Here is a 14,056-nt window from a genome sequence, read left to right on the forward strand (position 1 = left end):
AAATGTTGTTGCCATTCAGGATATTTGATCATGTTAAAGATTCTACATAAACGTAAACTGTTGTTGCTGTTGCAATTGCCAATAATAGCAGTTGTAATTCTGGCTACAAGAACCTTTTTTGCCCTCGGCTGCCCTTAGGATTTTTGCAGATTGTACATTCCAAGGAGCCCCAGCATTGACCTCAAGTCTCTTCTTTTTGGGACTTGCGAAAAGTAAGTGTCCAATAAACATGAGAGGCGGAAATAGGAGCATGAAGCAGGGAAAATTTGATTTGATTTATTGTATTGGTATACAAAAGTATTATTTCTTGCACATTATACAGATGAAGCATACTGTTCATAGAGTACATAGGGAGCAAGAAACGAGAGAGTGCAGAATGTAGTGATACAGTCATAGCTAGGGTGTAGAAAAAAAATCAGCTTAATGTCCCAACTGCCTCTCATTTCTGCAAAGTCTTGAGGCCTGCAGATCAAACCATACCTATCCTATCTCAAAGCCATGATAATACCAGAGCAATGTAAAAAGTGTGGAGACCAGTCATAATGGATCATACTCCTTTTATCTGATCTATGTATTGCCTAGACGAGGAAAATTGACCCCATATAGTTTCATGCTTTACAGTAATAGATTTTTGTGCAGCACAATAATATATTTTCTTAAGCAAAGGCATAATAGTGCAGTTGCTGGAAATCAGAAATGAAAGCAGAAAATTCTGGAAATGCACAGCAGGTGGACCAGCACCTGCGGAGTGAAAAAACAGAGTTAACATTTTGGGTCACATTCTGGCAGCCTGAAGTGGTAACTCTGTTCAACTTGCCAAAGAAGTTGACACAGTGAGTATTTCCAGAATTTTCTGTTTTTTTTATATAATCTTTTCAAAGTTTGAAAATGTCAATGCATTTGGAGAGAGATAAAAAGAAAAAAATGCAAACGTATGCAGATTCATTTTTGTGAAATTAGGTTAGAAAATAAATAAAAAGAAAAAAATGCATCTTATTTCCTTCCCCAACTCATTAATTGGATGGAATCAGAACTTTTGGATAATTAATTAGTCAGCCACCACCCAATCCAATTCTGCCAACCACATGACCCTATCACTGCCGGAACTGGGCCTCCAACCAAAATCCAGCCTAGGATGATGAGCTTTCACAATTACATCATTAGATTTTGTGTCTAACTGACTTACTTGAATTTTTTGAAGAGGTAAGACCCTTGTCAGGCCTCATTTAGAGTATTGTGCGCAGTTCTGGTCGCCTCACTATAGGAAAGATGTAGAAGCTATTGAGAGGGTACAGAGGAGATTTACAAGGATGTTGCCTGGACTGGGAGGCATGCCTTATGAAGTTAGGTTGAGGGAGCTGGGACTCTTTTCCCTGGAGAGACGAAGGTTGAGAGGCGACCTGATAGAAGTTTACAAAATGTTGAGAGGAATAGATAGGGTGGACTCTCAGAGGCTATTTCCCCAGGTTGAAATGGTTGCTACGAGAGGACACAGATTTAAGGTGCGGGGAGGGAGGTTCAGAAGTGATGTTAGGGGTAAGTTTTTCACTCAGAGGGTGGTGAGTGAATGGAATCGGCTGCCATCAGTGGTGGTGGAGGCGAACTCGCTGGGGTCTTTTAAAAGACTTCTGGATGAGTATATGGGGTTTAATGAGATTGAGGGTTATAGATAGGTCTGTAGGTTGGTAGGTGTTGATGTGATCGGCACAACTCGTGGGCCGAAGGGCCTGTTTGTGCTGTAGTGTTCTATGTTCTATGTTCTATGTAAGGAGAAGGGTAAATGAGGGCAGTGCATTTGATGTAATCTATATCAATTTTAGTAAGGTTTTTGAATCAAAATCCATTTAAAATCCCAAAAGATCCATGGGTCAGTGGCAAGATGGATCCAGAATGGGCTCAAAGACAGAAAGCAAAGGGTGTTTTTGTGTCCGGATAACTGTTTCCAGTGGGGTTCAGCAAAATGCAGTATTGGGTCCCTTGCTTTTGTTGTATTATATATTAATGATCTAAACTTAGATGTAGGGGTATAGTTAAGGAGTTTTTAGATGAAACAAAATTGACCATTTTGTTGATAGTGAGGAAGAAAGCAATAGACTGCTTTTGAAAGTGTGCAGGAGAATTCCCTTGAGTAGCTGAGGCATAGAATGTATGAGCAGAGTGGTAATGCTAGAATGACATAAAATATTAGTTAGTCCATAACAAGAGTATGATATACTGTGAAGCCGTAGAAAGTACTCCTCAGCTAATCTGACCCACATCAGAGTCCGTTCAATTAGAAATCCTTCCTTTCATCACATGCGCCGCTGTGGGAAGGCAGGGAACCTGGATGTAGGATGCTAATGTGGTGGCTAAGTTACAAAGCAAAATCTGGTTCAATTACTACTTCATTTCTGGCCTTTATGTGGCTCTGTTCTCTTAAGATTATGCCCCATGGGCTGATTAGTCTTTATCTGTACAGAAAATAATTATGATTTGTAGAATCATCATTTGATAGCCAAGTGTTTTAAAGGAGAAAAGGATAATTTGGAATTAAGCTTTTCTTGTGATTTAGTGAGAAAAATATTTAACCACAAAACTAAAAAGGTCCACTGATGATTTTATGTTCAGTTAGATGATTTCAGCCTATACTGAAAGGTAAAGTTGTCCTTTACAGTAACATGAAAAAGTTTATAGTAAAATAAATGGGCACAGTTTAAAGCACATTGCTGAAACATTAAATCTATGTCTTACTCCTATCAAAGGTTATCAAAGGTATCCCACCAGCTCAAAATTGCCTCAGTGTCCTTGTGTCCAAAAAGAAAAATAACATATTCTGTCTTCTTAATGCTATCTAGTTGCATCCAATGTCCCTGAATGCGTGGACATCTGAAGACAGTAATGTTGTCTGTGTCATTTCTGACATTCAAGTGCTCATCTGATGTTGATTTCTAGGTCCACCCTTGAAGAATAGTCACATGGATGAAGTGCCGGAGGGTCTCTAAGGCCAGTGGCACTGCATCCCGGTAGAAATCACACTTTAAAAGAGAAGGCATGAAAAAGGCAGTAAATTGCTTGCAGAAGAAAAAAATCTTCCTTTAAATTGGCCATTGCAGATTTGCAGAAAATGATGGCCAGTTTCCAAAAAGGAGCAACTAAAGGCATACATGGGTACAAGTCTACTTTATCCAAAATGTATTTCCCATTCAATACATCAAACGATGATATTAAATTCCCCATCCAAGCATATTATCGAGCAATTCAAGCAATTATCAAGCAATTATCCAAGCAATTATCAAGCTTTCAATGACCAGCACAATAAATTTAGTGAATCTTTTGGAGAAAGCAACACATCTAGAAGTGTTACTACTTCATACAAAATATACAAATTTTAATTCTGAATTGAGTGATAAATTAATTGATATACAATAAATTGTAAATTGCTTGCTTTTGCCAGGAGCTTGAAGAAAAAATTGTTCAAAAAGAGTAAGAAGTAGCAGCAGGATGTTTTTACAAAACTTGTTTTAATATTTTTCAGTTCCCAGATATCAACGTCCATCTACTGATTGGAAAATATTGTCAGACAATGTTACAAACTTAGGCGAAGGCTTCAAAGATATGCGTCAAACAATGGAGCAGAAGGCACCCAAGGAAGATGTCATGGATAATATTTTCAAACTGCATGAGCTCTTCCGAAATCACTCAATCCTATTTTTTCAACTGAGTCAGTCTGTTCAGAAACTGGAAAACAAGTTACAGAGTTTTGAGGCACGCATGGATGATATTAATGCATCTGTGAATGATTTAGAAGATGACTTACAACAGTTTACTTCAACAAACAGACAAGAGATATACAATTTGTCTACAGGTTTAAACAGTGCACAGGGTACACTCCAACACCAGCAAGCAAACTTGAAACAAATAACATCAAATGTAGGAAATCTGAGTAGGCAGATAAAGGAGGCACACTGGACACTGAATGTAGTCAACAGTACCATCACGGAGGACATTAGCATCCACCATACAAGTCTACTGCGTCTTCAAATACAATTAGCAAATGTGTCAGAAGATGCAAAGATCTTGAAAGCCGTTCAGCAAAACATGGAGAAACAGCTGAAAGATGAGGTAGCCGTACTCAACAATGTCACAGAGGATCTGAAACTGAAAGACTGGGAACACTCAGTTACCCTGAAAAATCTGACCTTAGTGCAGGGTATGAGAACTTTTTCATTTTAGTCACTTTGATGTTTTTTACCCTTTTATGCTTCCATTTTAATAATACTCCTAATGGAAGGTAAGTTACAGGTACGACGAAAGATAAGAGTAACTTGAAGGATAATTTCTATTTATCTTTATTATTTATACCCTGAAGCATTTTTTTTTATTTTGCTTTCTCCTAATTTATTTTGTGTAAGGCTGATATCTTTTTTACTGAATATTAGACCTTTAAGAACACATGTTGCAAAATTATGAAGAAGATCTTCATGGATTTAATGCTACCTATACTTGGCAGTGACAAAATGCTGGAGACAGGCATAAGCTTGTCTTGTAAGGAGATCAAATTGTCCAAAGCAAATGTTGGCTAATAAATTGGTTTGTGCCAGCAGCTCGTTTCAACTGGTACAGAGAACAATATCTGCATCATAAGGGTAGGTTCAAGGTTTACCGTAGGAGAGCCTGAAGACTTGGACACACAGTAGTGCTGGGTATCCCCAGGCAACTTTTCAGTATTGAGGTTGTACTTTCAGTTGCTAGGTCATCAGTCTCAATGCCTAGGGAGCTGAGTGGGAGGGAGAGCAAATGATCAGGAGACAGGGGACAAAGAATTGTACAAGGGTGGGAGATGATCAGGAGAGGGGAAACAATTGGAGCATAAAGGCAATTGGTGAGAGGGAGAGAAATCAGGAGTGAGGGGGCTAATAGGGGCGGTAAACAATTGGCAGAGGGCTAAGAAGGTGGGAAGGTAAGGCAGGCAGAAGTGGTCAAGTGAATGGTGCCGGTGGATTCAGCATTGGAGAGCACTCAGGTTAATATTTTCATTTTGACAATGACCTTCAACTGTCCTTTTATGAATTGCTGTGGGCTGTGGGCTGGATTTTAGCCACCCCATTCCCCTGTCCCCATCCCCCACCATGCTTCGTTTTCCTTTTCAGCTGTTTTACCCTTGGCATGAGGAGGCTCACATCAGATGGGTAACCTGGCAGCCTTTTCTCTGCATTTTGCTGTTAGGCAAGTGTGAGAGGAAACCTCCTTTGGGGGTCCCCTGTGCCCATCAGAGGCACCCCAACCAAGGATATCCCCTTTTTATCCCTCCTTCCTGGCCTTTCAAAACCAGCCCCTCACCACAACCACCCCCTCGCTGGGGTCTGCCAGGCAGTCCTCACCAGTACCCTGACATACCTTGAAATCTGTCGCTATATCCTCCTGTTCTTCAAGGACTGCCTTGTAATCCGAACAATGGCCGCTGCTCAAACCTGATGTTACTGGAACTACAGAGCTGCTGACCGATCAGATTAGCAGCTCTCTAAATCAGGACATCCTCTTCAAATGCTGCTTCCAGAGTAAAGTGGCTACAGCTGATTTATTTTGATAGATAATTTCTCTAATGACTGTTTAATCAGGGTGAGGCAGAGAATATGGCATCCCATAAAATGCAGTCGCACAATTCTTGAATCTGTTCAGTTGAGATTCTCAAAAAAGCATTAGATCCCTTATTTGTAAATGGCCTAATGTTGTTTTCAGGCTCTGGACAACTCTTATTCTTCCCTAACATATGTGCAGAATATCACACTTCTAGCACACCACATCAGACAGTTTGGTCCTTGTTGTGTGGCTATGGGTTTAGGTTCAACCAATGTTAGGGGCATTGAATAATTTCATCAAAGATCACTACTATGCATTTTAAATAAGCCAAGTTGGACCATATTTTGTTTTACTTTACAACACATATATTTATTGTTATGTTGCTGTTGCATGTAATTCTTTTATGTTAAATGGAGATTAAGCCCTTTTTCCATCTTGGGCCTCCTCAAGTACTCACCATGCCTGATAAGAAAGGTGGGCAGGCACCCTATTGCTTGACTTCCTTGAGCACAATTTTAAGTTCAACTGCTCAATGAGCAAGAATAATAATTTATATGTAATATGTATTCATATGGATTTCAGGGATTAATTTACGAGGAGAGATTAGACAAATTAGGCCTTTATTCTCTCAAATTCAGAAGGTTGAAGGGTGATCTGATGGAAGTCTACAAAGTATTTACAGGGAAGGTCAGGGTGGATAAGGATAAAGTGTTTCCATGAGTTGAAGCCTCTAGAACTAGGGACCATAATCTAAAAATTAGGGCTAAGGCATTCAGGAGAGATGTTAGAAAACTCTTCCAGACACAGGGAGTGGTGGAGGTTTGGAACTCTCCTTCTCAAACGGCAGTGGATGCTGGTTCAATTGTCACATTTAAGACTGAGATAGACAATTTTTTATTGAGCAGGGGTATCAAAGATATGAACCTAGGGCAGATACTTGGAGTTAGGCCACAGATCAGCCATGGTTTTATTCAATAGCAAACCAGCTTGAGGGATTGGATGCCCTACTACTGTTCCTATATTCCTAAGCCTTAAATTGAACTCTATAGTCATTATATGCCATTCTCTACATTGTACTCTTCCAAAGCAACATAAACACAAAAAGAAGTTTGAAAGTCTTTAATAAATAGAAAGAATTTTAATCTTTGGTTTGTGGTTACATGCTCATGGCACATGACCTTAACTGAGCCATGCTTGTTTTCACATATTGTACTTACTCTTTCATACATTGTCCCTCTGTGTCTGATTAAGTCACAAACACAGCCAAGTACAAGTGCTCTCCTTGTAGTATAGTTACATTCTCTGACATTGAGGCCTGAAAGATCGCCATTCTCTAGAAACCACAAATGTGGCAACGAACCAAGCTTAGAAAAGTTTAAGGAGAATGCCAAAGCTAAGTAGTAAAGTGATCTCTGCAACTGGGAAACAGTTCATTTGAAATCCGTAGTATACCTCTGCAGGATTCCACCATGGATGCCATAAATAATATCTGTAATAAAGCATGAATGAGTAAATTAGCTGGTGGCTTATGTGTTGGTTATGGGAAGGAAAGTATTCAATTACATCACTAAAAGCTTCAACACCAGATAATGCAGGGAGGATTTGCAGACATATGGATATGGTTCGATGGTGAGACGAATGAAAATTACTGAGGGTGATAAAAGGTGCCTTATTGGTCTCTGTACAATATCATAGTTCTCTCAATGCTGCCAGCAATATTCAGATTTTGGATAAGACCATTTAAAATGATCAGAGCAAAGCTGCAGAGAAAGTAAGTTACATTTTTTTTCTTAAACTGGTCATGGGTGAAAACATGCCTATGATTACCCAACATATGCTGTTTGCATGCATGGCATCACTGGTGCTGCGGAGCCCTGCAGAATGTATTTTGTTGGGATTTTCATGTGTTAAGACATGAATTTTCAGCAAATTATCATATATATGTAGAATCTAAGAACACAGTAAATAGCAACAAGGTGGATGAACAATGATTTTTAAAACAGCTGATCAGGTCTAAACTTATTGCATTTTCTAATGAAGTAGAATTACCTGCAGAGGTTGACTAACTGCACTTCAATTGCTTTGATAACTATTCAACATTTTAGGGCCTCCTGGGCCAAAAGGTGACAAAGGTGATGAAGGCTTGGAGGGAGTTCCTGGACTTCCCGGCGAAACTGGGAAGAGAGGTGAGTTCAATAAAAAATGCTACGCGGAAAATAATGTTAGGATGTTGAAGAGTGAATCTTCTTTGGATGACTTTACAAAAAACTTTAGCCTAACAAGTTTTGTTCCAAAGGCAAGTTTTCCTCAACTGATACCACAATGTAGATGCAAGGAGAAGAATTGCCTGTCGCAATCAATAATAATTAACAGCAGATGTACTTCCAAAGGAAAGGCTAGTAACAAAAGCCTCCACAAAACAAGAAACATTAAAAACAGTCAACCCATATTTAAGTGATGCCAAATAAATAATATGATGATAAAACAGTTAAATGAGAGTTCTTCAACAAAAGAATTTTTAAATTATCATTTATAATTTCCTCATAAATTGCCCATATTTCTTGTAGCCAGTTGAATATACATTTTTAACAGAATAAATAGAGTTTAACATTTATTTATTAGTCACAAATAAGGCTTACATTAACACTGCAATGAATTTACTGTGAAATTCCCCGAATCGCCACAGTCTGGGAGTTGTTTAGGTCAATGCAGACTGTAGGAGGAAACTGGAGCACCCAGAGGAAACCCACGCACCAGGGGAAGAACATGCAGACTCCACACAGACAAAGATCCAAGCTGAGAATTGAACTCAGGTAGCTAGCACTGTGAGGCAGCAATGCTAACCATTGTGCCACCATGCCACCCCAGAGATGAAATAGGCAATGGAGGTTTTTGAAAGGACTCATGAACCAGGGCAAATTGGGTCTCGACTACATATGGGCAGGTTCAGATTAGGCTAAGCAAAGCACACTTCAGACATGCACCTTCTAACTTGAATCTAGGCACAATTGCAGGGGTGGAGGAGAGGCAAGAGGGCTGGGGAAAGAGAGAAAGCACATTTGTATTTTTATTGTGTGGCTTTTTTTTATTACAGCATTCAAAATATGAAAACTCCTATGTTCCTCTTCATAATTTTATCTACTTTTAACTGTATTGCTAGAAATCCAGATTAGTAACTCTTTGTAATTTTCCATTTTAGGTGTACCTGGTCTGCCTGGAGTACCTGGAATAGAAGGACTCAAAGGGGATCCAGGAGAGCGTGGACTACCTGGAATTTCTGTCAAGGGACAAAAAGGATCATGGGGTATGCTATTAGCTTCCTATATTTTTTGGAGACATGGGAGCACTTTGGGTAAAAACATATGGAACTTTATTTGTGGTGTAAAGTAAAGTTTACTTATTAGTCACAAATGAGGCTTACATTAACATTGCATTAAGTTAATCTGAAACTTTCCGAGTCACCACACTCTGGCACCTGTTCAGATCAACACACCCAATACTGTGCATCTTTTGGACGGTGGGAGGAAAGCAGAGCCCCCGGAGGAAATCCACGCAAACAAAGGGAGAACATGCAAAACTCCACATAGACAGTGACCCAAGCTAGGAATCAAACCTAGATCCCTGGCTGTGCAAGGTAGTGTTACTAACCACTGTGCTACCATGTCCCCCCACATTTTGTGTGTTCATTCTCATGTCTGCTGTTTCTCTCTGTTTCCCACTCTACATCTAATGACATTGACTGCATGTACATGCAGTCAAACAGGGTCAGACTTTGCGAGAAAGTTCCCTGTTTACATTATTACAGGAAGATTCTACAGTGAGCCAAAAGACAAATAAATAACATTTCCTCCCGTCTTAATTTGAACATCCCCCAAATCCCATTCAACCTGAACAATAGTTCATGAGTTAGTCGCTGCTACAAATTCAAATGGTCTGGAAATCATCACTCTCAGAACAGGTGACAGCGAACATCTGGCATTTTCCTCTTCACACTGATGAGAGCAGCGATTGATTTGACTGACATTGATATAGGAACTAGAGGTTGTGTCTGCACCTGAACAGAGGGTGAGGTATTGACTTCCTCACCAATGTCTGGTGGTGTGGGAGTCAGAGGAAAGTCCTGACTTGGTAAGTCTGAACCTAAATTCTCGACAGGCTCCAATTTTAGTGGATCTGCTTTCCTAGCCAATGACTGGCTTGCATGTCTCCTCCAGATAATATTGTCCAAGGTCTGGACAATGTGCAAGGACTATGGCAGGAACCCAGTTCTCCCCTGAGGGGTAATCCCTGATGCGGAGATGCCAGCGTTGGACTAGGGTAAACACAGTAAGAAGTTTCACAACACCAGATTAAAGTCCAACAGGTTTATTTGGTAGCAACAGCCACTAACTTTTGGAGAACTGCCCCTTCGTCAGGTGATTGGGAGTTCTATTCACAAACAGGGCACATAAAGACACAAACTCAATTTACAAAATAATGATTGGAATGCGGGTCTTTACAGGTAATCAAGTCTTAAAGGTGCTGACAATGTGAGCGGAGAAGGCATTAAGCACAGATTAAAGAGGCGTATATTGTCTCCAGACAGAACAGTTAGTGAGATTTTGCCATCCAGGCAAGTCGTAGGGGTTACAGATAGTGTGACATGAACCCAAGTTGAATAAGCGAACCTGTTCCTTGGTTGTTTTTAATGTATGTTTCATGGTTTGGACAAAGTGTTCTGCTAATCTATTAGTAGCAGGGTGATATAGCATGGATGTAATATGTTGAGTGCCATTTTCTTGTAGCAAGTTCTCAAATTCCTGTGAGAGAAATTGAAGTCCATTGGCACTTACCAGCTGTTCTGCAAATCCAAACTGAATAAATATTTCTCCCATCCTCTCAATAGTCTCCTCAGTTGAGGTAGAAATCATCACAGCAACCTCCGGCTATTTGGTGTGAGCTTCAACAGTTGCATGTCCTTCAAAAGGTCCTGCAAATTCCACATGTACATATTGCGAACCTCTTCAGACCATTCCCATAGATGCAGTGGGCTAAGAGTGGCAGGTTTCTTACCTTTGTACAGGCAGAACACGTTCTAGCTTTGTCTTGTTCTCAGCATCAAGTCCAGGCTACCAGAAATAATTTCTAGTTATTTCTTTCACGCTCTGGATGGTCTTTGTGTAACTTCTCTAACACCCATTTCCTCAGTGGTGGCGGAATAATCACTCTGACCGAACTAACAGCTCTATTCTCCTGGAGTAGTTGGGTTTCAGGCTAGGTGTTAGTCCAGAAGTCTGTCCTTGTTAAACCATCTCCATTACCTCTGAGAGTACAGTGTCATTCTAAGTTTTCTCACTTGCCTAGACAAGACTGATATGTTGTCCACTTATTCAAAGTAGAATATATTCCCCCCTTGGGCAGTCTGAAAAACTGCCAGTAGAGGCAATCTTGAAAATCCATCTGCATTACAATGTAAACTAGATTTGCAGTATTGGTATAAGTATGTGAGACAAGAACAATTCTGATCTTTCCATTCTATTTGCTGCAAGTGACAGAATACCCATGTGTACCCCTAAAATGGTAGTGTGGGTGGTGGTCCGTCAGCAATGTAAACTGTCTCCCAGATAGGAACTGATGGAATTTATTGACTCTGAACATGATCTCCCATTCAATCTAGGTATAGTTGCTTTTAAATTTGTTCAAGGTTCAAGGTGCAAAAGCAATGTGTCTTTCTTCACCTGATGGCATGATGTGGGAGACCATTGCTCCTACAATTACTACAGTTCACCTTGGTGTTGTAGCTCTCTTCAAATATTCCCTAACTGACAAATTTCCAACTTCAGCTGGTGTTTCAAAAGGATGCAGACTGGAGTCAGGCACTATACATAGGAAAAGGGAGAGTGAGAAACTATTCAAGTTCCATTCCATTAAGTGGTCATGTATAATTATTCTGTCATGGTTCTGATAATCATTCCCGCCCCACCTCCTTACCATTTTTGATCATCTACTTTAAGAAAAGAAAATTTCCTTTCCCCCACTTCCTTTGAAAAGCAAACCAGCATTGATGGTAGTGCAGTTTTGGGCGCCGCACCTGCACAAGGATATTTTGGCCCTGGAGGGAGTGCAGAGGAGGTTTACTAGGCTGATACCGGAGTTGAGGGGATTGAGCTATGAGGAGAGGCTGAATAAACTAGGCTTGTACTCGTTAGAGTTTAGAAGAATGAGGGGAGATCTCATTGAGACGTATAAGATGATGAATGGGATGGATAGGATAGAGGTGGAGAGACTCTTCCCGCTCAAAAAAGACAGTAGGACTAGGGGGCACAGCCTCAAGATAAAGGGGAGGCGGTTTAGAACGGAGTTGAGGAGGAACTTCTTCACTCAAAGGGTGGTGAATCTCTGGAATTTTCTGCCCGTTGAAGTGGTGGAGGCTGCCTCGCTAAATATTTTTAAGAAGCGGGTTGATGGGTTCTTGATAAGAGAGGGGATTAATGGTTATGGGGAGAGGGCGGGAAAGTGGAACTGAGCCACAACAGATCAGCCATGATCTTATTGAATGGCGGGGCAGGCTCGAAGGGCTAGATGGCCTACTCCTGCTCCTATTTCTTATGTTCTTATGTTTTTAACCCAATTCATCGCCTCAACAAATATTCATGTACCTTTTCCTTAAAAGAGCAAATTGACTCAATTACCTTCTCTGGAAGTTCATTCCAGATTTCCTGGGTTTTTTTGGGGAAGAAAGATTTTCATAGACCCATAAATCTTCCCAGGACTTGCGGATTTTGCACTTACATCATTTAGTGCTGTGCTTATTGTTTGTTAAGTGGTTTGGTTTTCTTTGTCATTGATTTATAGTGAATCATCACTTCATCTTGGTATTGTCAACATTCTTTCATTACAACACTGATGTTATAATTGGGAACATGCATGCTTTCATAATCCTGACAAGCACTGTTAATGTTATTTATTTCACATTTAAGCTGATTGTTCAAACCTTCAAGTAAGTTATATTTAAGAGTAGAATAAAATATATAGAAAGGATATTAGTTTAAAAAAAAGGATTTATAATTAGAAGCATTACAAACATTGCTGTATACTGCAGGTACCACGAACGTGCAGACCCTTATGGAGGCCTCTTCTCTGTCTCACCAGTGTAGCAGGCAGCTTTGTGTCTGGAGAATAGGGAGGGTCAGAGGGAGGCTGACCTTAAAACAATGCAATAGATTCAGGACTTGTGTGCACACAGCTCTTTCAGACTCCATCCTCTGGGAATATTGTGAAATAAACAGATCAGTCTGAGAATGCCTCTTCCCTCCCATGCTTTTTGTGTTCCAGGACCAGTGCCCCGATCTCCCATGAGGAATGAAATAAAACGTTTTAATTCATTAGCTGTAAAGTTTTTCATATCAGACTAGGTCAAACTACCATTAGAATAACTCCATCTCTGACTCCCTTCTGGCAATAACTGGCTCTTTCACAGGTCCTGTGGATTGCTATGAAAAGAACCTAACCCCAGTTTATACATTGATCCTTATGGCAAGATCTGATTTGCTTACCGTTGTTTCACTTAAAGACACACTTTTCAAGAATGCAACAATGACATTAAAAGAGGAACTGCTGTTACCTTTTAATATTTTGAAGATCTGCATTCAATCTGCCCACTTTTTTTTTAATTTATCCAATTCGAGTCCAATCAAATCAAGTCCAATTCAGAGTCTCAACAAGTTGAGACATTCCCGATCCAAGCTGACAAGACAGGGCTCTCACCTCCTATCTTGGGCTTGACCTACATGATCCAAGCTGATAGGAGTAGGCATTGCACTTCCTCCAAGGTTTGATCTTATTTGCATCTTAGCCAAAAGGCCGAGATGCTGCTTTTAAATCTTGCTTTAAATGAAGCTAAAATGTAACCTAATGTCTTCAACCAAGCACAGCATGTCAATACTACACTTGATCTTTGCCAAAAGGCTGAGAAGCAATCTCCGGCAAGAATTACCTTAGGTGTTTTGTTGTCCTATCAAATCTCAGAACCATTTGTGGCATTGATATCCTTTTAGGTTGAATGACCACAACTGCACACCTTATTACAAGATTGGCCTCACCACTGTTCATATATTAGTCTACCTTTATCTAGATCAAAGTCTTACTGCATTATTTAGTTGGTGCATTTTTCGCCAAAATAATGAATCACCTTGTGGCTCATTATCCCCATGCAGACCTTTACGTTGTAAATTTTAGGATTTTGAGGTATAAAACCCTTGCAATATAAATATCTAGGCTCCAAATTCTTAAGTTATAACAATGGGGTCCACCGTTGTGGCTGACCTAATAAGTAATACTCATGAACCATATAGAATGTATTGAGCAAAATGTTATAAATACATAAGGAAAGCAATGAAGATAGCACGAAAGTTTCTTATCCCTCAAGGCCTAGTATTCCTTGAAGACTGCCAGTGATGCCTTTCTTCTTCAGTCTCTGAAATAATGTTACATTGAACTGCATCACAAAAGAAAGACA

At 40.0% G+C, this 14,056-nt stretch overlaps 1 protein-coding gene across 1 annotated transcript in view; it reads left to right on the forward strand.

Moving 5' to 3' along the window:
- Positions 1–14,056, forward strand: part of LOC145345062 (scavenger receptor class A member 5-like) — a 93,806-nt gene that overhangs the window by 38,708 nt on the left and 41,042 nt on the right. The window contains exons 4-6 of the mRNA XM_080192614.1: positions 3,515–4,189; positions 7,665–7,745; positions 8,759–8,863. Coding sequence (XP_080048740.1) covers positions 3,515–4,189; positions 7,665–7,745; positions 8,759–8,863 — 861 coding nt within the window. The remainder of the gene's footprint in view (positions 1–3,514; positions 4,190–7,664; positions 7,746–8,758; positions 8,864–14,056) is intronic.

The sequence above is a fragment of the Carcharhinus amblyrhynchos genome, chromosome 7 (assembly GCF_965287045.1).
Source record: "Carcharhinus amblyrhynchos chromosome 7, sCarAmb.v2.hapA, whole genome shotgun sequence".
Taxonomy (NCBI): domain Eukaryota; kingdom Metazoa; phylum Chordata; class Chondrichthyes; order Carcharhiniformes; family Carcharhinidae; genus Carcharhinus; species Carcharhinus amblyrhynchos.